This window comes from Thalassophryne amazonica, chromosome 4 (genome assembly GCF_902500255.1).
Source record: "Thalassophryne amazonica chromosome 4, fThaAma1.1, whole genome shotgun sequence".
Taxonomy (NCBI): Eukaryota; Metazoa; Chordata; class Actinopteri; order Batrachoidiformes; family Batrachoididae; genus Thalassophryne; species Thalassophryne amazonica.
This window is the reverse complement of record NC_047106.1, coordinates 21,804,305-21,827,949: the sequence shown is the minus strand read 5'-3', so window position 1 is coordinate 21,827,949 and position 23,645 is coordinate 21,804,305. Positions and strand designations below refer to the sequence as shown.

Sequence of the window (23,645 nt, the reverse complement as noted above, 5' to 3'; positions counted from 1 at the left end):
ATTACATGGAAGGAGTAAACTTTATCCCATGTTTGAAACCGCTGAGAAGTTCAAGCGGCGGACTCGAGTCATGCTTGTGGTTGACCAAATTTCTCCCACAAACATGTCAAGAAGGACAAATACATATATTCCAAGCACTTTGTTGTTGATGCTGGGCCAAGTATTGAGCATCCGGAGTTCCGGACCTTATTCCAGCCATGTTTCTCCCTAAGCAAGTAAGTCATGTTTCCCACGGGGCAGATGCTACATGTCTAAAAGAGAGACTATCATTTTGGTTTTCTCTAAAGTTATCAGTGGTATAGTGCTCATAGTGGTAGACATCGCGTCAATTAGTGTGCCTGAATCACATGCACTTCATATGCAAATAGCCATAATGTTGTTAAAGCACATTCTAAAGCTATACATAATACAGTGAAGCCGCGGTATTTTTACCCACGATTATCGTACCGTCCAAATCTCATACCAGCCCATGCCTACTGTCTATGCATTTACACATTTTACAGCATTTGTAAACATTTTAAACATGTGTTTTTAAAGAACTTTCTATTCTTCTATTTTTACCTTTTGTCATATTTTAAACATTGTTTTTTTTAACATCTAAACATTTCTGTGTTTTTAAATGTCTTTGGCATAACTAACACATTTTAACATAAATAATATTAATTCAAAGAGGGATGGGCATTGCTAAGATTTTAATCGAAAGATGCCATTATTGATTCCCTTATCGATACCTGTGAATTTTCTGTGTACTAAAAGTAGGCTTTACAGTTTTTCTATATCAATAACATTTCATTGAGTCTTAAAGTAAATAAATATGAAACTGATCACTGGATCCTTGATCCCTGGACATAAATAAAATCTGTAGTTTTTCCTCAAAAGCATTTCCTTTCAGACATTAATGGCATGAGCTCTTGCAGCCGGCTGTGCTGCACATCAATATTAGTATCAATGTAATTCATAAAGAACGCAGGACATCTCATTTTGGGAGGAAAAAAAAAGTTTTAGTCTGTTGTAGTTTGTTGTCGGTGTTACAATGTTTGGTAAGAGGTGTCATTTGATTTAAAACAGTGATTCACTTTGAAGTTATTAATTCCGGCCGGACTGTAACTTGACTCGGCAGACAGCGGTGCAGTGTTTGAAGCTGTGCGAACAGAACAGAGGACGATTCTTGTTTCTTGCTTGTAACAAGACAAAAGTTCCAGTTAGTGATTTCAGCCCGCACAAAAGTGACTCACGATTGACATCTTTAAACGGCTTTGAGAGAGGTTAAGAAGCAGACTTGTCGCTTATGAAAAGCAGTGAAGCAAAGAACCAACGAAGCAGTGGGTCGGAGCAACTGCACAAGCTCGGGATTTGAACCAGGCACTCTGCAGACCACAATGTGATATGAAAAGGTGGGCAGGCAGTTCTTAACAAACAGGATTATCACAAAACTAAACAGTAAAAAAAAAAAAAAAATCACATTTGTGTTGAATCAGAATAGGGTACAATGATTACTTTTTAAAGCAGTTTTTAAAAATGTTGCACACAACTCAAGGTCGTTACAGTTAAAATAAATCAACCAGTTAATAGCTGTACTAGGGAAACAGGAAAAACAAGATAATATTAAATAGTGGAACTAAAAACTTACCAAAGGTTAGCAAGAAGCCATACAGCATGCTGAGTACCCATGAGTACCAGCCTTTGTGCTCTACATACAACAAACTGTAGACAGCGTAGCAGCCAAACAGAGGGTAGAGAATCCAAGATAAATATCTGAAGGCCATCTGTGCACAGGGGGAGGGATTAAAATAAATAAATAAATAAAATCACTGCAGTCAGACAACTCACATAAATAATCTTTAATGCAACAGCAGTATATAGTGAGTTTGACGTCAAGTGATGATTAGCTACACAAATCATTCCCCTATTGGAGTGCACAGGTGGATGTTGTGGGGTGGAGGTGGGGCTGACAGCAGGCAGTGACTTTGATGCAGCAATGGTTGCATTCACAGGGAGAGGGTCGAGGTGGGAAACTGAGTCTTACATTGCCCTCCCAAACTGCAGGAAGTGTTTGGGTAGACGAGGAAGAGTAAGGCCTGACAAGTGAATGTAGATTAGGACAGCTTAAGTTGTGTGCCAGAACTAGTTCACAGGTTTTTCTCCATTAAAAGGTTTGCTAATCAGATATGACAGTGTAGTACTTAATTCATCCCTAAGACACAGCCAATTACCAATAAAACTTTTAGGACAACTGAACATCCCTGAAGTGATAATCACCAGTGTTTTGGTTTTTTTGGGGAGGGGGGGGGGGTTCCCCCTTTAATGACACGCTTCTGTGTCCACGACTTTAAATGGGAAGGACCTGCTGCTTACTACACCAGGACTGTCACAAGGGAGACATGGACTTTAGTGACGTGTGTCGCAGAAGTGTAAAATGAGCTGTCAGGGCTCATTATTGACAAAATACTGAGTCTGTCACTACATATTCAACTACAAAAGATTTTCAATATTTTATAGATTTCTTTGTCTTATAAGTGTGTTACAAAGTGCAAGCAATGTACTGAGGAGTGTAGGAGTTAAGAACAGGCTTCACTTACATCGTCATAGATTTTGGTTGAAGACTCCACGTATGTTGACTTGTCTTTGAATACTAGTCTGGGGACTATTCCTGCAATTTTGTTCTCTCTGTCCAACTGCGGAAACACAAAAAGTAATGTTTACTGTGTGAATATGACAGTTGCAGGTTGCGCACATACACAGAAAAAAAAAAGATTTGCACAAACAAAATAATCAACAAAAAAAAAATTGCAATTAAAACTAGAGCATCAGTGATGCTGTAGCCCATATAAGCCCCATCTGGCAATCACGTGTACCAATTTACATGAAATCTTTTTAGTGACCTCTAATTCTGACCTTTGTAGTTTCAAGACCAGAGGACCTGCTGAGGAACACTGTGTGCAAGTTTGATCCAAATCAGACCGGAACTGCACAAGAAGCAATTTTTACAAAACGTATGAAGTGGCCTCAGACTGAACACAACCTTGAGCACAGACTTGCTGCAGGGCCACCTGGGGAACATCATGTACAAATATGTGAAATTCATAGGGCGCCCATGGAATCTGACCTTTGACCTTGAACACAAATGTGATGCAGGACCCGCTGAGGAACACCGTGTGCACATTTGATCCACATCAGATCATAACTGTACACAGAGGTTTTAATAGTCTCTGTCGTAATTTTCAAGCCATTTCATAAAATGCACCATTAACCTTTAGTGGTGCAACAGGTCATACAATAGCTAACATACAGAGCCCTCCGGTCAGGTACACATATGAATAACAGATTACAGTAACTAAAGTTTACTGTAATCTGTTTACTGAAATACAGATCTATTGTCATGGTGAACAATTTTTAAAGTAATAAATCTCAATGCAGAGCTGCAGTTAAATCAGAGTGTGAGGGGGGAGATGTAGTTGTGTGTTCACGTTAGCAGAGCAAGTTTTGCTCTTGAGGTTACAGAAGCACATCACAGCATCCTTCCTGCTATCAAATTATTCCTGCCATTGGTTTGACAAAAAAACTATGATCCAACTTCTATTTTACTGTTACTAATCGTAAGGTCTTTTGGCTTCTCCCTTTGTCCCTGGGAGTTGCCACACCACAGAGCAGTGTGTTGATTTGACACAGGTTTTACACCGGATGCCCTTCCTTAGGCAACTCAACATTACATGAAGAATGGGCACGAGTGTTCTTGAACCAAGAACCTTCTGCTCTGGAAGAAAGCACACTAACCATCCACCATACTGCCTCTATTTATTTCACGGTTATGAATAAAGTTTCAGAAAAGAGACACATTCTTTTTGATGTTGCACTGAGCGGCTGATTCCTCCCTTTGTGACGAATGAACAAAAGGAGGATTTGGATGGACTGAAAACACTCACACGCTTTGATAGGAAAAGAAGCGAACCACTACCTTAAAGTAGACCTGCATTGAAATAAATGTGGTCACATCTCAGAAAGAAATAGCTGATATGTTTTTATAAGACCCTTATGAATGCAGTAAAGTAAATCTGCAAGCCCAAATTTGTAATTCAGCGGAGAAATCTTCGTTTAAAAATGACAAATTTGCAGCTAAAATTTGGCCCTCCGTGAAAACTGTTTGTACATCCGGGACATTGCAGTGACGTGCGGCAGAAGACGGAGCGCTCGCGCCTTCAGTCCGATCCCGCATTGAAATTGATTTTATCTGTTAGTAATGTTACTGTTATACACATCCTGGTTTCAACATCCAAAAGTAAGCTGCAATGAATGCGAGATACAGCTCTACATACTCAGATCAGCGGCGACATCGACAGCGGGCGACGTTCTTCCACGATGCCTTGCTCTCACTGCCTCCGATGCTCTTACCGAGTCTGTGGGCTCGGTAAACGCCGCAGCGGGCCACTCACACCGCCCCCATGTCTGCTGTGCAGCCGGCACCACCTCCCTGTCTACTGAATGACGGTGCGGCCAACTTGGCAACAAGTCCAGGGACTACGCTCATTGCTTTGATGTGGAGCGGCCGGTGACACCTGTTGCCCGCAAGGACAGACTTCTTGCGACAAAATCCGCAGCACTGCACAGTCTCGGTAATCTGAGCCGCAGAGCTCCGTGGCCGCTGAGAGAGGTTTATATCTTTTTAATGACTTGAATTCTTTGCGGGTCCCGCATCCGTACCCCGCAACGGTAACACCGGAGGCTAAAGACGGTAGATTTTCAATGCGACACCACTCAATCAAACAGCTGCATGAAAAAGTCCACAAAAATCATTTTCAAGCAAAAATCAAAGAAATCACCAAATGTACCGCAAGACAATATGAAGTTTTAAAAAAAGTCGATCCTTCCGTATAAGACAATAAAAAGGTGCTTTTGTAAGATATGCAAACTGATGTAAATCCACAAATTACAGTTGGCGCGCAAAATGCATGCTGGGATAAGGTTTTCTCTCTGACGTCTCGGCAGCGTCCCGGATGTGCTGACAGTTTTGCGGGGGGCTAAAGTTTAGCTGTAAATTTATCATTTTTAAACGAAGATTTCTCCATTGAATGACAGATCTGGGCTTGCAGATTTACTTTACTACATTCAGAAGGATCTTATGTGTAAATATAAGTCATTTTTTGGTCCAAAGATCTGACTGCATTTATTTCAATGCACGTCTACTTTAAAAGCAACATTTAAAGAAAACATTTCAACAAACTGTTGACTTACTCTGACATCCATGACCTTGGTGATTTTCCAGAGGTCAATGAGGAGGCCGATGAAGACGCTGACCTGCACCACGAAGTTGGTCTCGTTATCCAGAATGTAGAGCAGCACCACCAGAGACTGGAACACCCCAAAAATGATGGAGCGCACGGACAGGCCTTCCAAAGACTGCCGGCTGTTCCAAAACTGGATATCTGATGAAGGGAAGGAGCACGGTGCATATGAGTGCACTTAGCCACTGCACAAACAGTTTTTGGGCCCTATCTTGACAATGTGAAGACAGTATTATTATTTCTATTGTGTCCTTTGCGATAATTTCTCATGCATATGTTTATTTTTATGTGTTCAAAATAAAGACACTTCATTCATTCATTTATTAATGGACTAAAGCACACACACTGCAGATGCATTTGGGGCATGTCCAACTCTTTGCTATTTAACCTGAGCAGAAAATAAGGATGCAAACAAGTTGGATTTAGTCTCTTAATTAATCAGGGGTGTGTTCTGGTCATAACATGGCTTAAACTTAACGGTGCCATCTGTACCTCCAAGAGTGGGCTGGGTGGGAACCTGGTGCATTGCTATTTATATGGTGGAACCAAGTGAGAGGTTTTTCTAGCCAAGAAACAGCTCTGTGTGCAAAGCATCAAAACACCCAATCAATCAATCAATCAATTTTTTATTTTTTATATAGCGCCAAATCACAACAAACAGTTGCCCCAAGGCGCTTTATATTGTAAGGCAAGGCCATACAATAATTATGTAAAACCCCAACGGTCAAAACGACCGGATCATTTACAGGGGCAGCCATCAAAGCTCCCTCAAATGAAAAATTTCAGCATTCCTGCAACACCACTTCCTCTTAATTCATTTTTATGCCCACCCCATATGAAATACAGCAGATAAAGCAATTAGCACGTCTGTCCGTCCGTTTTCACTTGTTAGTGCGATATCTCAAGATCCAGTTTTTAGCATAAGGGTGTACTTGGGTGATCCCCTGACACATATGACTGATTTGTGGGGACCAGGAGGATATGTCATCTCCTGATGACTTTTGTCAATTTTTTCAATTCAGTTTTCTTATAGTTTGACACTTCAACATGCAGCCCTGTTTGCATAAGCAGAGAGTACACACGTCGTGAATCTCCCATCTATGTAAGACATGCTTGAATATTCCACCATATAAACACCAGAAAAACACTGTGTTGAACTCCAATAGGAGGAGGTGGGCAGTTCCTGGTCCAGAAACTGACACATCTGGGCATCTCCACCCCATCTGCCAGTGGATCAAAGACTTCCTCACGAACCACCCTCAAGGCTGTGTACTGAGCCCCCTCCTGTTCACACTTTACACTCACGACTGTTCCCCGACCCATCTCTCAAACATCATCATAAAGTTTGCGGATGACACCACCGTGGTTGGGCTCATCTCAATGGGGGATGTGTCTGATTACAGAGACGAGGTTAATCAACTGACAGCGTGGTGTTCAGCTACCAACCTGCCGCTGAACACCACAAAAACAAAAGAAATAATCCTGGACTTCAGGAAGGGCAGGGCTGACCCAGCCCCACTCTACATCCAAGGGGACTGTGTGGAAAGGGTCAGCTCCATCAGGTTCCTGGGAGTGCAGCTCTCTGACAGCCTCTCCTGGACTACCAACACCACAGTGGTGTTGAAGAAAGCCCAGCAGCGACTCCATTTCCTGAGGGTGCTCAGGTGGAACAATCTGGAGGAGAAGCTGCTGTTGTTCTACAGAGCCACCAGAGCATCCTGACGTACTGCATCACAGAGTGGTATGGGGGGTGCTCAGCAGCAGACAGTAGAGCACTGCAGAGGGTGATCAAAACGGCCCAGAGGATCACTGGTTGCTCTCTGTCCAGCATGGAGGACACTGCCAGCTCTCGCTACCTGAGCAGAACTACCAGCATCATCAAAGACACATCCCACCCCAGCAACCACCTGTTTAACCTACTACCCTAGGGCTGACGGTATAGGTCAATCAAAACTAGGACAAACCGACTCAGGGACAGCTTTCTGCCCAGAGCAATCACTGCACTGAACAATAACAAACCACTTTAATCTGCACTTTCCAAAGTTTCTTGTGCAATATCTGTAACCGTGCGCAATATTTTCCCATGCAGTATCATTCCACAGTTGTACATAATTCTCATCTTACATTTTACTTTTGTCCACATTTTTAGTTGTACATATATTTAATTAAATATTTATTTTGCTAAATTTCATTATCTTTATTTGGCTAACAATTACTCGCAGCTCAGAAAAGCACCTTTTGGAGTTGCACTCGAATCTTGTTGCAATGTAAATTATAATTCAATTCAATCAATTTTTTTTTTTTTATATAGCGCCAAATCACAACAAACAGTTGCCCCAAGGCGCTTTATACTGTAAGGCAAGGCCATACAATAATTACGTAAAAACCCCAACGGTCAAAACGACCCCCTGTGAGCAAGCACTTGGCGACAGTGGGAAGGAAAAACTCCCTTTTAACAGGAAGAAACCTCCAGCAGAACCAGGCTCAGGGAGGGGCAGTCTTCTGCTGGGACTGGTTGGGGCTGAGGGAGAGAACCAGGAAAAAGACATGCTGTGGAGGGGAGCAGAGATCAATCACTAATGATTAAATGCAGAGTGGTGCATACAGAGCAAAAAGAGAAAGAAACACTCAGTGCATCATGGGAACCCCCCAGCAGTCTAAGTCTATAGCAGCATAACTAAGGGATGGTTCAGGGTCACCTGATCCAGCCCTAACTATAAGCTTTAGCAAAAAGGAAAGTTTTAAGCCTAATCTTAAAAGTAGAGAGGGTGTCTGTCTCCCTGATCCGAATTGGGAGCTGGTTCCACAGGAGAGGAGCCTGAAAGCTGAAGGCTCTGCCTCCCATTCTACTCTTAAAAACCCGAGGAACTACAAGTAAGCCTGCAGTCTGAGAGCAAAGCGCTCTATTGGGGTGATATGGTATTATGAGGTCCCTAAGATAAGATGGGACCTGATTATTCAAAACCTTATAAGTAAGAAGAAGAATTTTAAATTCTATTCTAGAATTAACATGAAGCCAATGAAGAGAGGCCAATATGGGTGAGATATGCTCTCTCCTTCTAGTCCCCGTTAGTACTCTAGCTGCAGCATTTTGAATTAACTGAAGGCTTTTCAGGGAACTTTTAGGACAACCTGATAATAATGAATTACAATAGTCCAGCCTAGAGAAAATAAATGCATGAATTAGTTTTTCAGCATCACTCTGAGACAAGACCTTTCTAATTTTAGAGATATTGCGTAAATGCAAAAAAGCAGTCCTACATATTTGTTTAATATGCGCTTTGAATGACATATCCTGATCAAAAATGACTCCAAGATTTCTCACAGTATTACTAGAGGTCAGGGTAATGCCATCCAGAGTAAGGATCTGGTTAGACACCATGTTTCTAAGATTTGTGGGGCCAAGTACAATAACTTCAGTTTTATCTGAGTTTAAAAGCAGGAAATTAGAGGTCATCCATGTCTTTATGTCTGTAAGACAATCCTGCAGTTTAGCTAATTGGTGTGTGTCCTCTGGCTTCATGGATAGATAAAGCTGGGTATCATCTGCGTAACAATGAAAATTTAAGCAATGCCGTCTAATAATACTGCCTAAGGGAAGCATGTATAAAGTGAATAAAATTGGTCCTAGCACAGAACCTTGTGGAACTCCATAATTAACCTTAGTCTGTGAAGAAGATTCCCCATTTACATGAACAAATTGTAATCTATTAGATAAATATGATTCAAACCACCGCAGCGCAGTGCCTTTAATACCTATGGCATGCTCTAATCTCTGTAATAAAATTTTATGGTCAACAGTATCAAAAGCAGCACTGAGGTCTAACAGAACAAGCACAGAGATGAGTCCACTGTCTGAGGCCATAAGAAGATCATTTGTAACCTTCACTAATGCTGTTTCTGTACTATGATGAATTCTAAAACCTGACTGAAACTCTTCAAATAGACCATTCCTCTGCAGATGATCAGTTAGCTGTTTTACAACTACCCTTTCAAGAATTTTTGAGAGAAAAGGAAGGTTGGAGATTGGCCTATAATTAGCTAAGATAGCTGGGTCAAGTGATGGCTTTTTAAGTAATGGTTTAATTACTGCCACCTTAAAAGCCTGTGGTACATAGCCAACTAATAAAGATAGATTGATCATATTTAAGATCAAAGCATTAAATAATGGTAGGGCTTCCTTGAGCAGCCTGGTAGGAATGGGGTCTAATAGACATGCTGATGGTTTAGATGAAGTAACTAATGAAAATAACTCAGACAGAACAATCTGAGAGAAGGAGTCTAACCAAATACCGGCATTACTGAAAGCAGCCAAAGATAACGATACGTCTTTGGGATGGTTATGAGTAATTTTTTCTCTAAAAGTTAAAATTTTATTAGCAAAGAAAGTCATGAAGTCATTACTAGTTAAAGTTAAAGGAATACTCGGCTCAATAGAGCTCTGACTCTTTGTCAGCCTGGCTACAGTGCTGAAAAGAAACCTGGGGTTGTTCTTATTTTCTTCAATTAGTGATGAGTAGTAAGATGTCCTAGCTTTACGGAGGGCTTTTTTATAGAGCAACAGACTCCTTTTCCAGGCTAAGTGAAGATCTTCTAAATTAGTGAGACGCCATTTCCTCTCCAACTTACAGGTTATCTGCTTTAAGCTGCGAGTTTGTGAGTTATACCACAGAGTCAGGCACTTCTCATTTAAAGCTCTCTTTTTCAGAGGAGCTACAGCATCCAAAGTTGTCTTCAATGAGGATGTAAAACTACTGACGAGATACTCTATCTCACTTACAGAGTTTAGGTAGCTACTCTGCACTGTGTTGGTATATGGCATTAGAGAACATAAAAAATAAATCATATCCTTAAACCTAGTTACAGCGCTTTCTGAAAGACTTCTAGTGTAATGAAACTTATTCCCCACTGCTGAGTAGTCCATCAGAGTAAATGTAAATGTTTTCAGGGAATACTGTTAAGTCTTCAATTTCCATACCATAAGTCAGAACAAGATCTAAGATATGATTAAAGTGGTGGGTGGACTCATTTACATTTTGAGCAAAGCCAACTGAGTCTAATAATAGATTAAATGCAGTGTTGAGGCTGTCATTCTCAGCATCTGTGTGGATGTTAAAATCGCCCACTATAATTATCTTATCTGAGCTAAGCACGAAGTCAGACAAAAGGTCTGAAAATTCACAGAGAAACTCACAGTAACGACCAGGTGGACGATAGATAATTACAAATAAAACTGTTTTTTGGGACTTCCAATTTGGATGGACAAGACTAAGAGTCAAGCTTTCAAATGAATTAAAGCTCTGTCTGGGTTTTTGATTAATTAATAAGCTGTAATGGAAGATTGCTGCTAATCCTCCGCCTCGGCCCATGCTACGAGCATTCTGGCAGTTAGTGTGACTCGGGGGTGTTGACTCATATAAACTAACATATTCATCCTGCTGTAACCAGGTTTCTGTAAGGCAGAATAAATCAATATGTTGATCAATTATTATATCATTTACTAACAGGGACTTAGAAGAGAGAGACCTAATGTTTAATAGACCACATTTAACTGTTTTAGTCTGTGGTGCAGTTGAAGGTGCTATATTATTTTTTCTTTTTGAATTTTTATGCTTAAATAGATTTTTGCTGGTTATTGGTGGTCTGGGAGCAGGCACCGTCTCTACGGGGATGGGGTAATGAGGGGATGGCAGGGGGAGAGAAGCTGCAGAGTGGTGTGTAAGACTACAACTCTGCTTCCTGGTCCCAACCCTGGATAGTCACGGTTTGGAGGATTTAAGAAAATTGGGCAGATTTCTAGAAATGAGAGCTGCTCCATCCAAAGTGGGATGGATGCCGTCTCTCCTAACAAGACCAGGTTTTCCCCAGAAGCTTTGCCAATTATCTATGAAGCCCACCTCATTTTTTGGACACCACTCAGACAGACAGCAATTCAAGGAGAACATGCGGCTAAACATGTCACTCCCGGTCCGATTGGGGAGGGGCCCAGAGAAAACTACAGAGTCCGACATTGTTTTTGCAAAGTTACACACCGATTCAATGTTAATTTTAGTGACCTCCGATTGGCGTAACCGGGTGTCATTACTGCCGACGTGAATTACAATCTTACCAAATTTACGCTTAGCCTTAGCCAGCAGTTTCAAATTTCCTTCAATGTCGCCTGCTCTGGCCCCCGGAAGACAACTGACTATGGTTGCTGGTGTCGCTAACTTCACATTTCTCAAAACAGAGTCGCCAATAACCAGAGTTTGATCCTCGGCGGGTGTGTTGTCGACTAGGGAAAAACGGTTAGAAATGTGAACGGGTTGGCGGTGTACACGGGGCTTCTGTTTAGAACTACGCTTCCTCCTCACAGTCACCCAGTCGGCCTGCTTTCCTGGCTGCTCGGGATCTGCCAGAGGAAAACTAACGGCGGCTAAGCTACCTTGGTCCGCACCGACTACAGGGGCCTGGCTAGCTGTAGAATTTTCCACGGTGCGGAGCCGAGTATCCAATTCGCCCAGCCTGGCCTCCAAAGCTACGAATAAGCTACACTTATTACAAGTACCATTACTGCTAAAGGAGGCCGAGGAATAACTAAACATTTCACACCCAGAGCAGAAAAGTGCGGGAGAGACAGGAGAAGCCGCCATGCTAAACCGGCTAAGAGCTAGTAGCTGCGCTAAGCTAGCGGATTCCTAAAAACACACAAAGTGAATAATGTGTAAATAATTTAGAGGTGATTCAGCAGAGGGAGCGCTTTAGTTAAGGCACGTGAAGATTACACTGTGAAACAAATCGTTATCTAGGTAACTAGATCAATCTAACTGCGCAGATTAAACAGCTAACAGATACAGCAAAACACCACTGTGCTCCGGAACAGGAAGTGATACAATACCGCATTGAGAGCCAACCACCAGTAGAGGCAAGCAAGGATTGCATTAGGATGGACAACATTTGGGAAGGTACACAACATCATGAGGAGTGTGAAGGCCAGCATAAATATCAAGAGGAAACTAATAAATGAGTACATTCTTCCTGTGATGACACATGGCAGCGAGATGTGGCCACTGAACAACCCCATCACCAACAAACTCGAGGTGGCACAATGAAAGATGGAGCACATCATGCTCGGGATCACCCTGCGAGATCAGGGGGGGAAAAAAGAAAAAAAAAAAAGGGAAAAAAAAAAACACACCTGGATCCGGCAACACATGGGCGTAAATGACATCAATGCGACCATAAAAAGAACAAACAAGTGGGCCGGTCATGTTGTGCGCCTCAAGGATAACAGATGGACTGTTAGAGTGACTGAAAGAACACCACGTGAATGGAAAAGACAACTGGGATGACCACAGATAAGATGACATCACCCACAACCTGGGACACGCACGGCCAAATTTGGTTAGATATAGAGAGAGGTGGAAGGAGTCCAAGAAAGGATTCCTCTAAAGAGAGTGACACCAGCCCTGGGCAAAAAACTTCCATAACCTGAACATCAGGTTTCTGCTGGTGTGTAGCACAATCCCTTTCGGCTGCCTCATGAGAGCAATGCACCAAAACCCCACCTGACCACACAGGTGAACAACTGAGAGCAAGTACACCTACTATCTAAACAACATCACGGCTTGGCGTAAAGAGGAGTTGGCTGGAAACTAGTAATGACACTTGTGCCGCTTTGTGTGGGGTGTAAGATGTGGTCCTTTGTGTCTGATTACAGCTACAGCGGACTTACCATTCTTGAAAGCAAGAAATTCGAAGATACTGTGCACAATGGAGACAACAATGGTGAGTCCCAGCAGGTATGGGTTGGTTTCCAGGAGAGCAACCTGTACAAAGAGAGTTTTTAACTTTTCATAGCTGGAGGCAAAATCATGAGTCTCCAATTTTAGTCTGCATCAGAAACTTACACTTTTTTGCAGTAGTGACATCACATGGAAAATATAAACACACCTGAAAGCGCAAAAGCACGTTTTTTTTTCTTGTATTGCACACCAATCCACACGATGCCTGCTATAGCTCCATGAAAGCAAAAACTGATCAAACTTTATTCACTGAATAAAATACACGTGTTGCAATTTCTTCAACATAAAATAATCTGAGCCATGATTCACCTCCAGACTGACTCATGAAGCAGCTTCTCACATATCTGTTAAGTTTTACTTTCCTTCTCCGTGACAGCAGCCCGCTTACCTTGACAGAGTCTTGGTCTTCGTCAGACTGCTCGTACGTGTCCTCGGGCAGGAAGTTCCATGGCGAGCGCGCGTTCTGCGCAGCGTACAACTGCCAGCGCCACAAGGACAGCGGACAGTAGATGAGGCGCAGTGGCAGTTTTGTCAGGGTGTCGTTGATGGGGTAGTAGTCCTTCTGAAGGTTCCAGTAGTCATTGAAGTACACAATGGGATAGTAGTCACCACTTACTGCATCGAATTTTACATCTGGTGGTGACGAGAGGAGGTAGAATGCGGTTGGACAGAAGCAGAACCTCTAATGATTATCTGGGACAGCTGAGATGTGCAAAGAAACAAATAAAACTGCTGCAGCTCGACTAATGAGTAAGGAGGAGGAGCTTACGTTGGTCTAATGGAGGCGGAACAGAACCTTTGACCCAGGCGGTGTGGTCATCGACCATGTTGATGGTGAGGTTAGGGTGCCAATGAGAGATGATCTCCACAGGGCCATGGCTCTCTGCTCGCTGTGCAAGGAGACATTTGACAAAAAGTTTAACATTCATAGTGCAGCAGATAACAGAATACTTACAGATGAATCTTTCAAATGGTGAACAAGCACCAGATTCAGCACAAATACTCAGACATATTGACATTAATAAAGAAAATATCAAAGCATGTCGACTCTATTGACTCAGGCTCAGAAGTATAAGCCTTCCATTCCAGTTATCACCCACTTTGCAAACAGAAGGCACAAAGTTTAATTCCTCAAACAGGGAAGGAAGCTGAAAGACAAATGTTTATACAAATGAGCATCTTACTAAGAGTAATGCGGACATTGCCAGGAAAGCAAGGCTGCTTAAGAAACAGGGTAAGATCCACTTAGTTTGGGTCACAAACTGTTAAGATTTTAATCAAACAAAAGGATGCACATGAAAATGCCAGAGGTCTGTGCATTAGGAGCATGAATCAGAACGGTTTGAATGAGGATGAAATGGAGGATTGTGCACGCTTTGTGTTGTGTATTCATGTTTTTTTATTTGTTTCATTAACTGGTCACTCATTCCATGCATGGTTTTGATATGTATTGTTAAACAAGCATTTGTGTGGAACAAAATTCATACTTGGATCCTATTCTGCTTGAAAACAACATTCATATAATGGCTGTGTCTGACAAGCTACCAAAGTAAAATTATTCAAGAAATGTCATTTTCTGTGGAAAATGTTGTGGGATGTATATTACAGTGTTATTTGTAATAGGCGTCCAGGTAGGATTCAACTGAAGAATTACACAGGGGTCAAAATTTAAAACAGCTCCAGTCAAATTGAAAACTGTACCATATTATTTGTTTGAACAAAGATTCAAAAAAGGTATATTTGGACCATCTATGACTGAATTCTATGGAGTTATGGGGTAAAGACAGCAAGAATGATGACAAAGGTCAATTTTAGTTTGTACAGGGGGCAAAAGTTAAAGTTGCTCCAATTTTGATAAAAAGTGATACAAATTATTGGTTGAATTAACAGGGTTTTAAAAAAAGAATAGTTTGCACAATGTGTCATGCTTCGTTATCACATTACCGGGTAACATATGTCAGTCACAGAATCCAATAGATGCTGACATTATTTAATCTTTACTTTGGCGACATATTTGAAACACTGCCACAGTTAAAAACAAGACCACAGCACAGAGAAAACTGATATACAACTTAAGTGTTTCACAGTAACTGTGGCTGTATTTCTAAACAACTCCTCAAAAACTGCAATTCTAATACCTTGACCTTTCAAGGTCATGCAATGTCAAAAGTTATTTAACCTACACAAAACCAGTAGAGGACTTTCTATTAGTGTTTCATAGTGACCACGGGTGTGTAACCTTTAACCAATCTTTAGGTTGAAGCAGCCTTTCTAAATACCTCTGACATACACTACTGTATAAACATTGGGCTATAATTTTGACACTGGCCTGTGACATTGACATTCAACCGATATTTCTCAAAATCCAAATCAGTTGGTCCTTACCTTGCACTCAATTACTCCACTACATTTTATCTAAATTGCACCAAAACTCCAAGTTACATCGTGCACACAGAGACAGATGGAAATACAGAAAAAAAAATACAATACTCCTGCACAGCGACATCTGCTGGTAGGTATCACAAACAGACATGGGGCAGTAATCTCCAGCCTCCTGTTGGTTAGCTGCAACAATGTTAATTCTTATTCTTAACTATATTTCATAATGGCATAAATGCAGCAGCAGCAAGTTGGTCACTGCAACTCAAAATACAAATGCGGAAATGGCAGAAGAACATCCTTGAACTGCAAATCTGTGACAGTGTATTAACGAGATGGAACGCGAGCGTGTCAAACAGTACACCAGAAAACCAAACTATAGCATGAAGGCGAGGCTGGCAACCTGTAGTTCTGCCAACTTCATGAGAGGATTCGCCAAATGGCAAGATTGCACATTCATAAAAATAATGTGTAATTAAACATAAATCTACCTTGATCATTTCAGGATCTGCTTCTGTTTCTCCTGTCAGCAGATTCTTGGTCTTGAGAAACTTTCGCCTCTTGAATTTATTCAACACTAAAAAATAATAAAGAGAAGCAAGTCAACATTTCCAAATGAACACAGAAACTGTATTGTATTTTTGTTGTTGTTGGCTCTAAGTGCTTACTTACTTCGTGTTGCATGAACTGTTGCCAGTCTGCGGTACTGTCCCTTCCGTTTGGGATCTGGGTGGAATCCACTTTTAGTGAAGTAGATGTGGATGTAGAGCGAACCATTGTGCTGCACTGTCTACAAGTACACAAAAACAATCAGAAAAATGAGCATCTGCATCACAAACAGGCAGAGATAAATTCTGCTTCTTTTCTGTGTCACTGGACCGCTGTGACGTTACATCTCATCTGTTCTCAAACACCTCGCTGTTCCCACCTCTGGAATATCCATCTCCTTGTAGTGCTGGTAGCAGCCGTCCCCATCTTCCCCTGTGGTCCAGTCTCCATAGACTAGGTCCCTTTGGAACCAAAAGGCAGCTTCTGTGTTGTTGAAGTCTGAGAACACCTCCTCCTGGGACACGAACACATACAGGTCCTGCAACCATGGGGAGAAAATAAAAGCTGGTCACGTGATTAGACATTCAGGAGAAGGAACGACAGGGAACAAAGTCCAGCCACAAAGGAAAGGACTTTTACCATGAGGGTGTCCTTAGGGAAGAGGTTTCTACTGGGTACTCTGGGTGCTCCAGCAGGTGTATTTGGGTCAGGTGTAGACGGCCCTCGGCGGAACCAACTACTTATTGCCCAGATTATGAAAATCCTGGAGAAGCAAAAATGAACAAACAAGCCAATGAGCGTAATAATGACTTTTACTTGAATTAGCAGATTTGTAAAAGGATGAATATCCCAAGTTGAGCAAAAGCTTACTCATGTACAGTGTAAAATGCTAAAGCCCGATTTATGCTTCCCCATTTCTGCAGCGATGCAGAGCCCCTCTCCATACCCTGACACACACCTCCCAAAAATTAAAACTACACGTCGAAGCGACAGAGACTGCAAGGGCTGTGATTGGTCGCTTTTCCGGTTTCACTCCTTCCTCTCCAGTCATATTTAAAAGGTTTTGCAGTGCGCACACTGATTACATTTCAATCATGGATCAAATAGAGGAACATTTAGCAGAAATATTCACAAATATGACCAACATTACAACGTGGAGTCGAAAAATTACGAAGACACTCAAATGACCAGAAATTCATGGAGGGGAAATTGCATGTAACTTTGGTTTGGAGGTTGATGATTACGTATATAAAGAATTGGAGGTTGTTGAGAAACAATTAATCCAGAAAAAGGAGGGGGAAAAAGACCAGCAACAGTGGCAGTGTAGGCGTAAAGAAAGTCTCTGCCTTGTTCTTCACGTTGCGCCCCCTACTATTCTGGTGATAAATTCCAGTAAGACTCACACGAATGTGACTGAGAACCTCGAAAAGGTCACGCCCATGTCAATGCTGTTGCATAGCCATGGAGTTACGGAGTTGTACAAGCATAAATAAGGCTTAAGAGTGAATGAATACATGAACACCCTCCAGGTTAACACGACAACTCAAAAATAATAAACAATCATCTTGTACACCTCCAAATCAAAAGGACATGCAATGACAATCAACTGATTAGGTTTTGGTGAACTTTGAAGCATCAGAGCAAACCAGAAAAGAGCTGTAGTAAAATATCCTAAATGTCTTCTATGTGCACAAAAGGCTTCTTGCACTCAAACTCTGTTCACAAATTTATTCAAATCCATGTTATGCAACATTTCACCTTTTGCCAAGAGAATTCATCCAACTGTGAAGTGCAGCATATCGAGAAGCCGATTAACCAGCATGCTTACTGCACACATGTGCTCTGTAATGTAGTATGTAACCATTGGCCAATGTACTTGAGACACACTCCATCCATCCTTATGCTGACATGAGTGAGTTATGGTGCATATTTATTCTCTTTGAATGAGAAATAAATGACCTTTACTGTACCTGTAAACTAGATTTATGAAAAGAAAAAAGAAAAATAAGACTGAATTTTACCTGAAGAGGACCCCTTTAATGACCTGCCAAGCATTGGGTGCTTGTTGTTGTTGTTGCTGCTGCTGTTGAGGGTCCTGTGCGTTTCCAGCCGTCTGCACAGCCTGGCCATCTGTTGTCGCAGCAGCAGTGCCATTACTGCTCACCTACAGCAACAAAACAAACACTTATAGTCACAATAACTTTGACAAGGCAGCAACATAAAACTAATATCATCATCAAAGCAACTTCACTGGTGGGTAAAATCTATATATTAAAAGCCAAGTGGCCTCTGTGTGCGTGTGCATGCAACTCTGATTACGGAGAAACTGGGGAGAGCTGACATTTGCTGTTTGGCATGCTTATGTATTTTTGGTCAAGGATGAACGCTGCAAAAATGGAAAGTTGACAAGACTAATATTTTTAGGGAAATTAAGGATATTAGGTAAAAAATAGTGAACAATGGATGTTGATGTCACCATGAATCAGTCCCTGGTAACCAGACAAGCTCTGAACAAAGGAAATCTCTCAACCTTGTCGGTTGTAAAATATGATATCAACTAAACATGCCAAATAATGAATACAATTATTCAAAATAACTTTCTCATGTTAATTACCTGCACTTTCAGTTAAAATTATTAGAAAAACTGCATAATTTATCAACACCCTTGAAAAATGTCAGCTACCTAATTTTATAAACACTACCCAACCTAGAACCCGAGGATCACCACGAGCAACACCCTAGTATATAACGCTACACTCTGCTTCTTTTGCACACATATGAACATGTTTAGGTGATGTGTTGTTCTGCGATATCTCGTTAACAAGATTCTTTTGCATCTGTAAGGACATTATGTCCACTGGAGGACAGTGGGACATTTAGTAAACCACAACGTAAATAATTAGCCGATTATGAAACCATGAGTACAGACCCCAACAGATGTCACACAGGTTTCAAAATATATAAAACTGTAACAATGATCAATTATTATTAAGTTGTCCATAAGGTCAAAGGACACAACTATAAGTTCATTTCTGGCTGTCAATCTTATTTTCACCAAAAGTTAACTTCTCTAATGAATAAACAGTCAATTTGAGCAGTTTCTGTCACCATCTCGTGGGTGGTGAAGTCAATAAAAAAAAGGCTTTTTTTTTTTTTTGGCAGGCACAACTTTGACCTCCCAGCTTTAATGTATAAAAATTTTGATTTTAATTCCACAATTCTTGAGTTTTAAGATGCAAAAGTTTGCTGGAGGGACAGAATTTATCCTGACAACCACAGTTTACAGTTGTGAATAATTTGTCAATTTTTCATTTCTACTTTCAAAGTAGTAAACCAGGCACACAAATAAATATGTTGAATTTATCTTCTTTCGTCCGTTACCAACTATGGACTGTTTGGATTTTACAGTTTTATATCACAGCTATCTGAGGATTATCTTTAGACAGGGCATTTAGACCTCACAAAGCTGCAGGGGAAAAAAAGGAATGCTTAATTGACAGACAAAACTACTTGATTTTTTTTTTTAAGCTGCATTTAAGGTTAGCCGTTTCAACGACAAGACGCAATATGCACAAATGGTCTGTATGTCATTATGACATGAGAACTCACAACAAGTTGCTGAGTGGACTTAGTGAACAGAATGACCTCTGAAGATAATTACATTGATTATTTTTGTTTTTGTGAGTTAAGATGACTTTGCATTCAACAAAGTTCGTGTTAGAAAGTAAATATTATACAAGAGAAACTGAAAAAAATTTACAAAGCAAAATAAACAAGAGACAAGACAGCTTAAAAAAATGTTTAGTCATATTGCAGTGGTGTAATACAGTATTATGTCACTTTGTCAGAAAATATGAGCAGTGGTCACTGCGATACAATTTTTTTTTAATTAGCATTACCACAAGAGTTACCAGCGTTTATCTACACGATATCTCAAAAAGGCTAACAGATTTCAGCAGATTTGGTGGCAGAGAGAATATTGGTGAAGACTTGATTACATCTTGAAACAGATCAGGACTCCTCCATAAAACCACGCGGGTGTGTTAGTTACCTTCCCCCTTAAACCCAAGCTGCAGATACATAGTTCTAATTGTTAAATTTAGAATTCTAAAGCCTCATTTCCACCAAGCGGACCAGGTCAGTTCAGTACGAGTCGGAACGGTTAGGTTGGGTTTGACATGCGTTTCCACCGCCAGCAGTACCTTTTGTTTGATACGCGGAGCACGTAGATATTGACATGCATGTCATTGAGAGCATGTACACTGTCGCACAGCCTCGTCCTCTCCATATGGAATCCACACAGTGCAATTAAAATTTTTTTTTCAATTTCATTAATTAAATTTTTGTCTCAATGGTTCATGGGATTTATTTTCATCATGTGCAGAGCTGAAGAGTCGACTGATGTCTGTGGTAAACACAGACATGAATGAATGAGGCGCTGTGACTCTTTCAACCTTTAAAATGAGTTAATTTTTTTAGTGTGTGAATGGTTTTAGTATTTGAAACAGTTTGAACTGTTCACATGAGGCCTGCAGGTTCGCTTTAGCTGCTGAGCCAAGCACTGGACAGCAGTGGGTTAACGCCTCCCTTTTGTAACTGGTCCATAATTTTGGGACCCCAGCCAAAGGGTGCCGAAAAAAGTGGTATGGTATGCTACGGGTCGGTTATTTTTGTATCCGTTTCTAAATCTGGATGTGGAAAGGCACAAAATAGCATGCCATACTGACCCGAACCTCTCGGTGAAAATGGGGTAAAAAAAAAAAACAACGCAAATTTCTCTCCAATTTTGGTGGACAGGGAGGAAGCACGTAATTTACTATTTACAGATTCCACATTGATTTTATATTAAACAATAAATAAATAAATCACAATCCACATATTGTTAATGTGTGTTGTGGAGTCTGTGCACGGTTTGGATTCAATTACAAAGAAATCAAATGATTCAAAGGTCAAGATAATAACTGCATATGGCCAATCACTACAATCTGTTACTATGTGGCTCTTTCAGATGTCAGTATGTTCACGTAATCCCCAGCAGGCCCACATTCTATTCAAATGACACAATGGACAAGCACATGCCAAGTCATGAGACTCGTTCACTATCACAACATCCAATCTCCCCCCTTATCATCAACACAATGGTGATCCACAGCTAAACACAGAGAGGACTCTAGCTGAAAAATACTTTTTGTGTTCAATCAGCCAGCCTACTTATATCTTTAAAAAAAAGAAAATAAAAAAATAGCACGAGTTAACCCACCCAAAACCTTGAAGTGGTTCACAATAGCTCCCTTTGAATCATCTGTTATGATAAAACAATGTTTTCACAGACACGGAGGATACATTTATAAATCATTATACTGGTCAAAAAGGTGCTCAACAACAAGCAGGTCATCTAGTCAAGCTCAAGATAATAATTAACAATTTACATGCTTGGATTAGCACTTAACCACATCTTCAAGCAGGGTGCAGAGTAAATGCTTTACAACACAGCCTCAGTAAGCATGCACAGCAGGAACCTATGAGGCTGATAGGATCGCTGATAAAAAAAAAAAGTGTTCCAATTTTAATTTAATCTAACCTTTGTTTAACCAGGTTAGTCCCATTGAGATCGAGACCTCTTTTACAAGGGGGACCTGGACAATTATAAAGTTTCCAATTCACCTAACCTGCATGTCTTTGGATGTGGGAGGAAACCAGAGCACTTGGAGCAAACCCACATAAACACGGGGAGAACATGCAAAGTCCACACAGAAAGGCCACAGGTGGGAATTGAACCCATGACCTTCTTACTGTGAGGCAAACAGTGCTAACCACTAATCCATCATGCTGCCCGAGTTTATTGAAGTAAATTCTAAATGGGCCCTGGGGCCAACTGGTGCAGGTGCTTATCTACAGATACTACAGCATCACGTGGCTCAGTGCCTACGAATCCCCCTGGATGGGATGTCAGTGCATTTTACAGGTGGGTGGACTGACACAATGGAGATGAAGTGTCTGGTCCAATTAAACAGGTAATCTGAATCACACCCCTGGAACTGAACCCCGGTCACTTATCTCCTATCCCACAGGTCCACCTGCTTTGGTTGACCGTGACAAAACTGCTTTAATAGTAAGTCCCTTCTCTTTCACTCAGGGGTCACATGTAATCTGCATGTTGATTTGGCACAAGTTTTATACCAGATGCCCTTCTTGATGGAACTCCACATTGCATGGAGAAGTGTGACAGGGTTTGAACCGGGAACCTTCCACACTGAAACTAAGCGCACTAACCACTTGGCCACCACCCTTGCAACAGAACTGCTTTAATGTTTATTGTAAACTACAAGAATTCTACAGGTTTGAAAAAAGTGTTTGAAAATGCAAACAGAAAGTGCACTACTATGTTGCTCAAGCCTGTGTAAGTTAGTGACTGCAAAAAACAAACACACATAAAAAAAACCCTGGAGATCTGTCATCAAGCTCACAAAATTAAACTGACAAGTTTCATACATGCATTACATTGGTGGTAGTAAATATTTTGTGATGAAACACCTGAATTGATAAACTGGTCAGTCTCTGAAAGTACAATTGACAATGTATTCAAAACAAACAATTACTTTTACACACTTTTAGATTATAAACCAAAGGAGAAATATTGTCATAGTTGTATCCTACTCTCAATGTGCCTCAGTGTTATTAGCATTAAAGTGTTTAGATGTCAGTCTGAAGGGGGCATGTTTGGGTGTTCTGTAAAAGCCCTGTCACACCTTGACAACTTAACCTGCGTATGCCGACCTCTGGTGCACGCTACCACACGTCTAATAAATTAATGCAGCTGTCACACCTTGACAATTATCCAGCTTATGCCGACAGCCCCGTTTCCACCCAGTGGTTCGGGTCGGTACTGCACGGTGTGGTGCGGGTCAGAAAGAGTAATTTAACATTATTTTATTTTTTATTTTAATTTTTTTCTCTTGGTGGACCATTTTCCTTGTGTACAGAGAAGTGATGAGTGGACTGGCTGTGGTTAAACGTTGCCGTGAATGAATGGGGGCTGTCTCTCTAAATGTTGAAAGTGCCGGCTGCTTCCTGATCAGCGGACCTGATCAGGTCATCGCAAACCTGAAAAATGAAACGCTGTGATGATTTAAACTTTTAAAGCGCCAGTCGACTGCAATCAGGTGCGATCTGAATGAAGTTCTGTGTGATCTGTCGATGTGATCTGTCAGTGTGGTGATCACTGACAGCGACAGCACGTTAAATGTTTAAATAGCACATTAATCAGGCGTGATCACCCTGATCAATCAGGTTGCAGCATTAATGGACGGATTTAGACTTATGAGTAAATTACAAGAAACGTCTGCCAACAATCACATAACTTACTTACATCTTATGTCCTGCATGTGTGGGACGTATGAGTCATATGCTGGCACTTGTTGAAAATTTTCAGCATGCCCAAAATTTTTTGAGGCGCTCAACTTATTCGGACGTACAACAGCGAGCTTCAGCGTGTTTCAACGTGCTTCAATTTGCTCTTAACATATATATATATATATATATATATATATATATATATATATATATAATAACTTATTCTTAACTTATTGGACTTATGCCAGCATTTAATACGTTTGGCATACGCTGGCTAAATTGTCAAAGTGTGACAGGGCCT

The 23,645-nt window shown here is 41.0% G+C and overlaps 1 protein-coding gene across 1 annotated transcript in view; it reads right to left on the bottom strand.

Moving 5' to 3' along the window:
• The window catches only part of clptm1 (CLPTM1 regulator of GABA type A receptor forward trafficking), a 38,707-nt gene that overhangs the window by 8,669 nt on the left and 6,393 nt on the right, over positions 1 to 23,645 (bottom strand). Inside the window, exons 2-12 of the mRNA XM_034169220.1 lie at positions 18,013 to 18,155; positions 16,631 to 16,754; positions 16,371 to 16,529; positions 16,115 to 16,232; positions 15,934 to 16,019; positions 13,833 to 13,953; positions 13,452 to 13,696; positions 12,994 to 13,087; positions 5,230 to 5,420; positions 2,580 to 2,675; positions 1,631 to 1,766 (exon numbers count right to left, since the gene is read on the bottom strand). Coding sequence (XP_034025111.1) covers positions 1,631 to 1,766; positions 2,580 to 2,675; positions 5,230 to 5,420; positions 12,994 to 13,087; positions 13,452 to 13,696; positions 13,833 to 13,953; positions 15,934 to 16,019; positions 16,115 to 16,232; positions 16,371 to 16,529; positions 16,631 to 16,754; positions 18,013 to 18,155 — 1,513 coding nt within the window. The remainder of the gene's footprint in view (positions 1 to 1,630; positions 1,767 to 2,579; positions 2,676 to 5,229; positions 5,421 to 12,993; positions 13,088 to 13,451; positions 13,697 to 13,832; positions 13,954 to 15,933; positions 16,020 to 16,114; positions 16,233 to 16,370; positions 16,530 to 16,630; positions 16,755 to 18,012; positions 18,156 to 23,645) is intronic.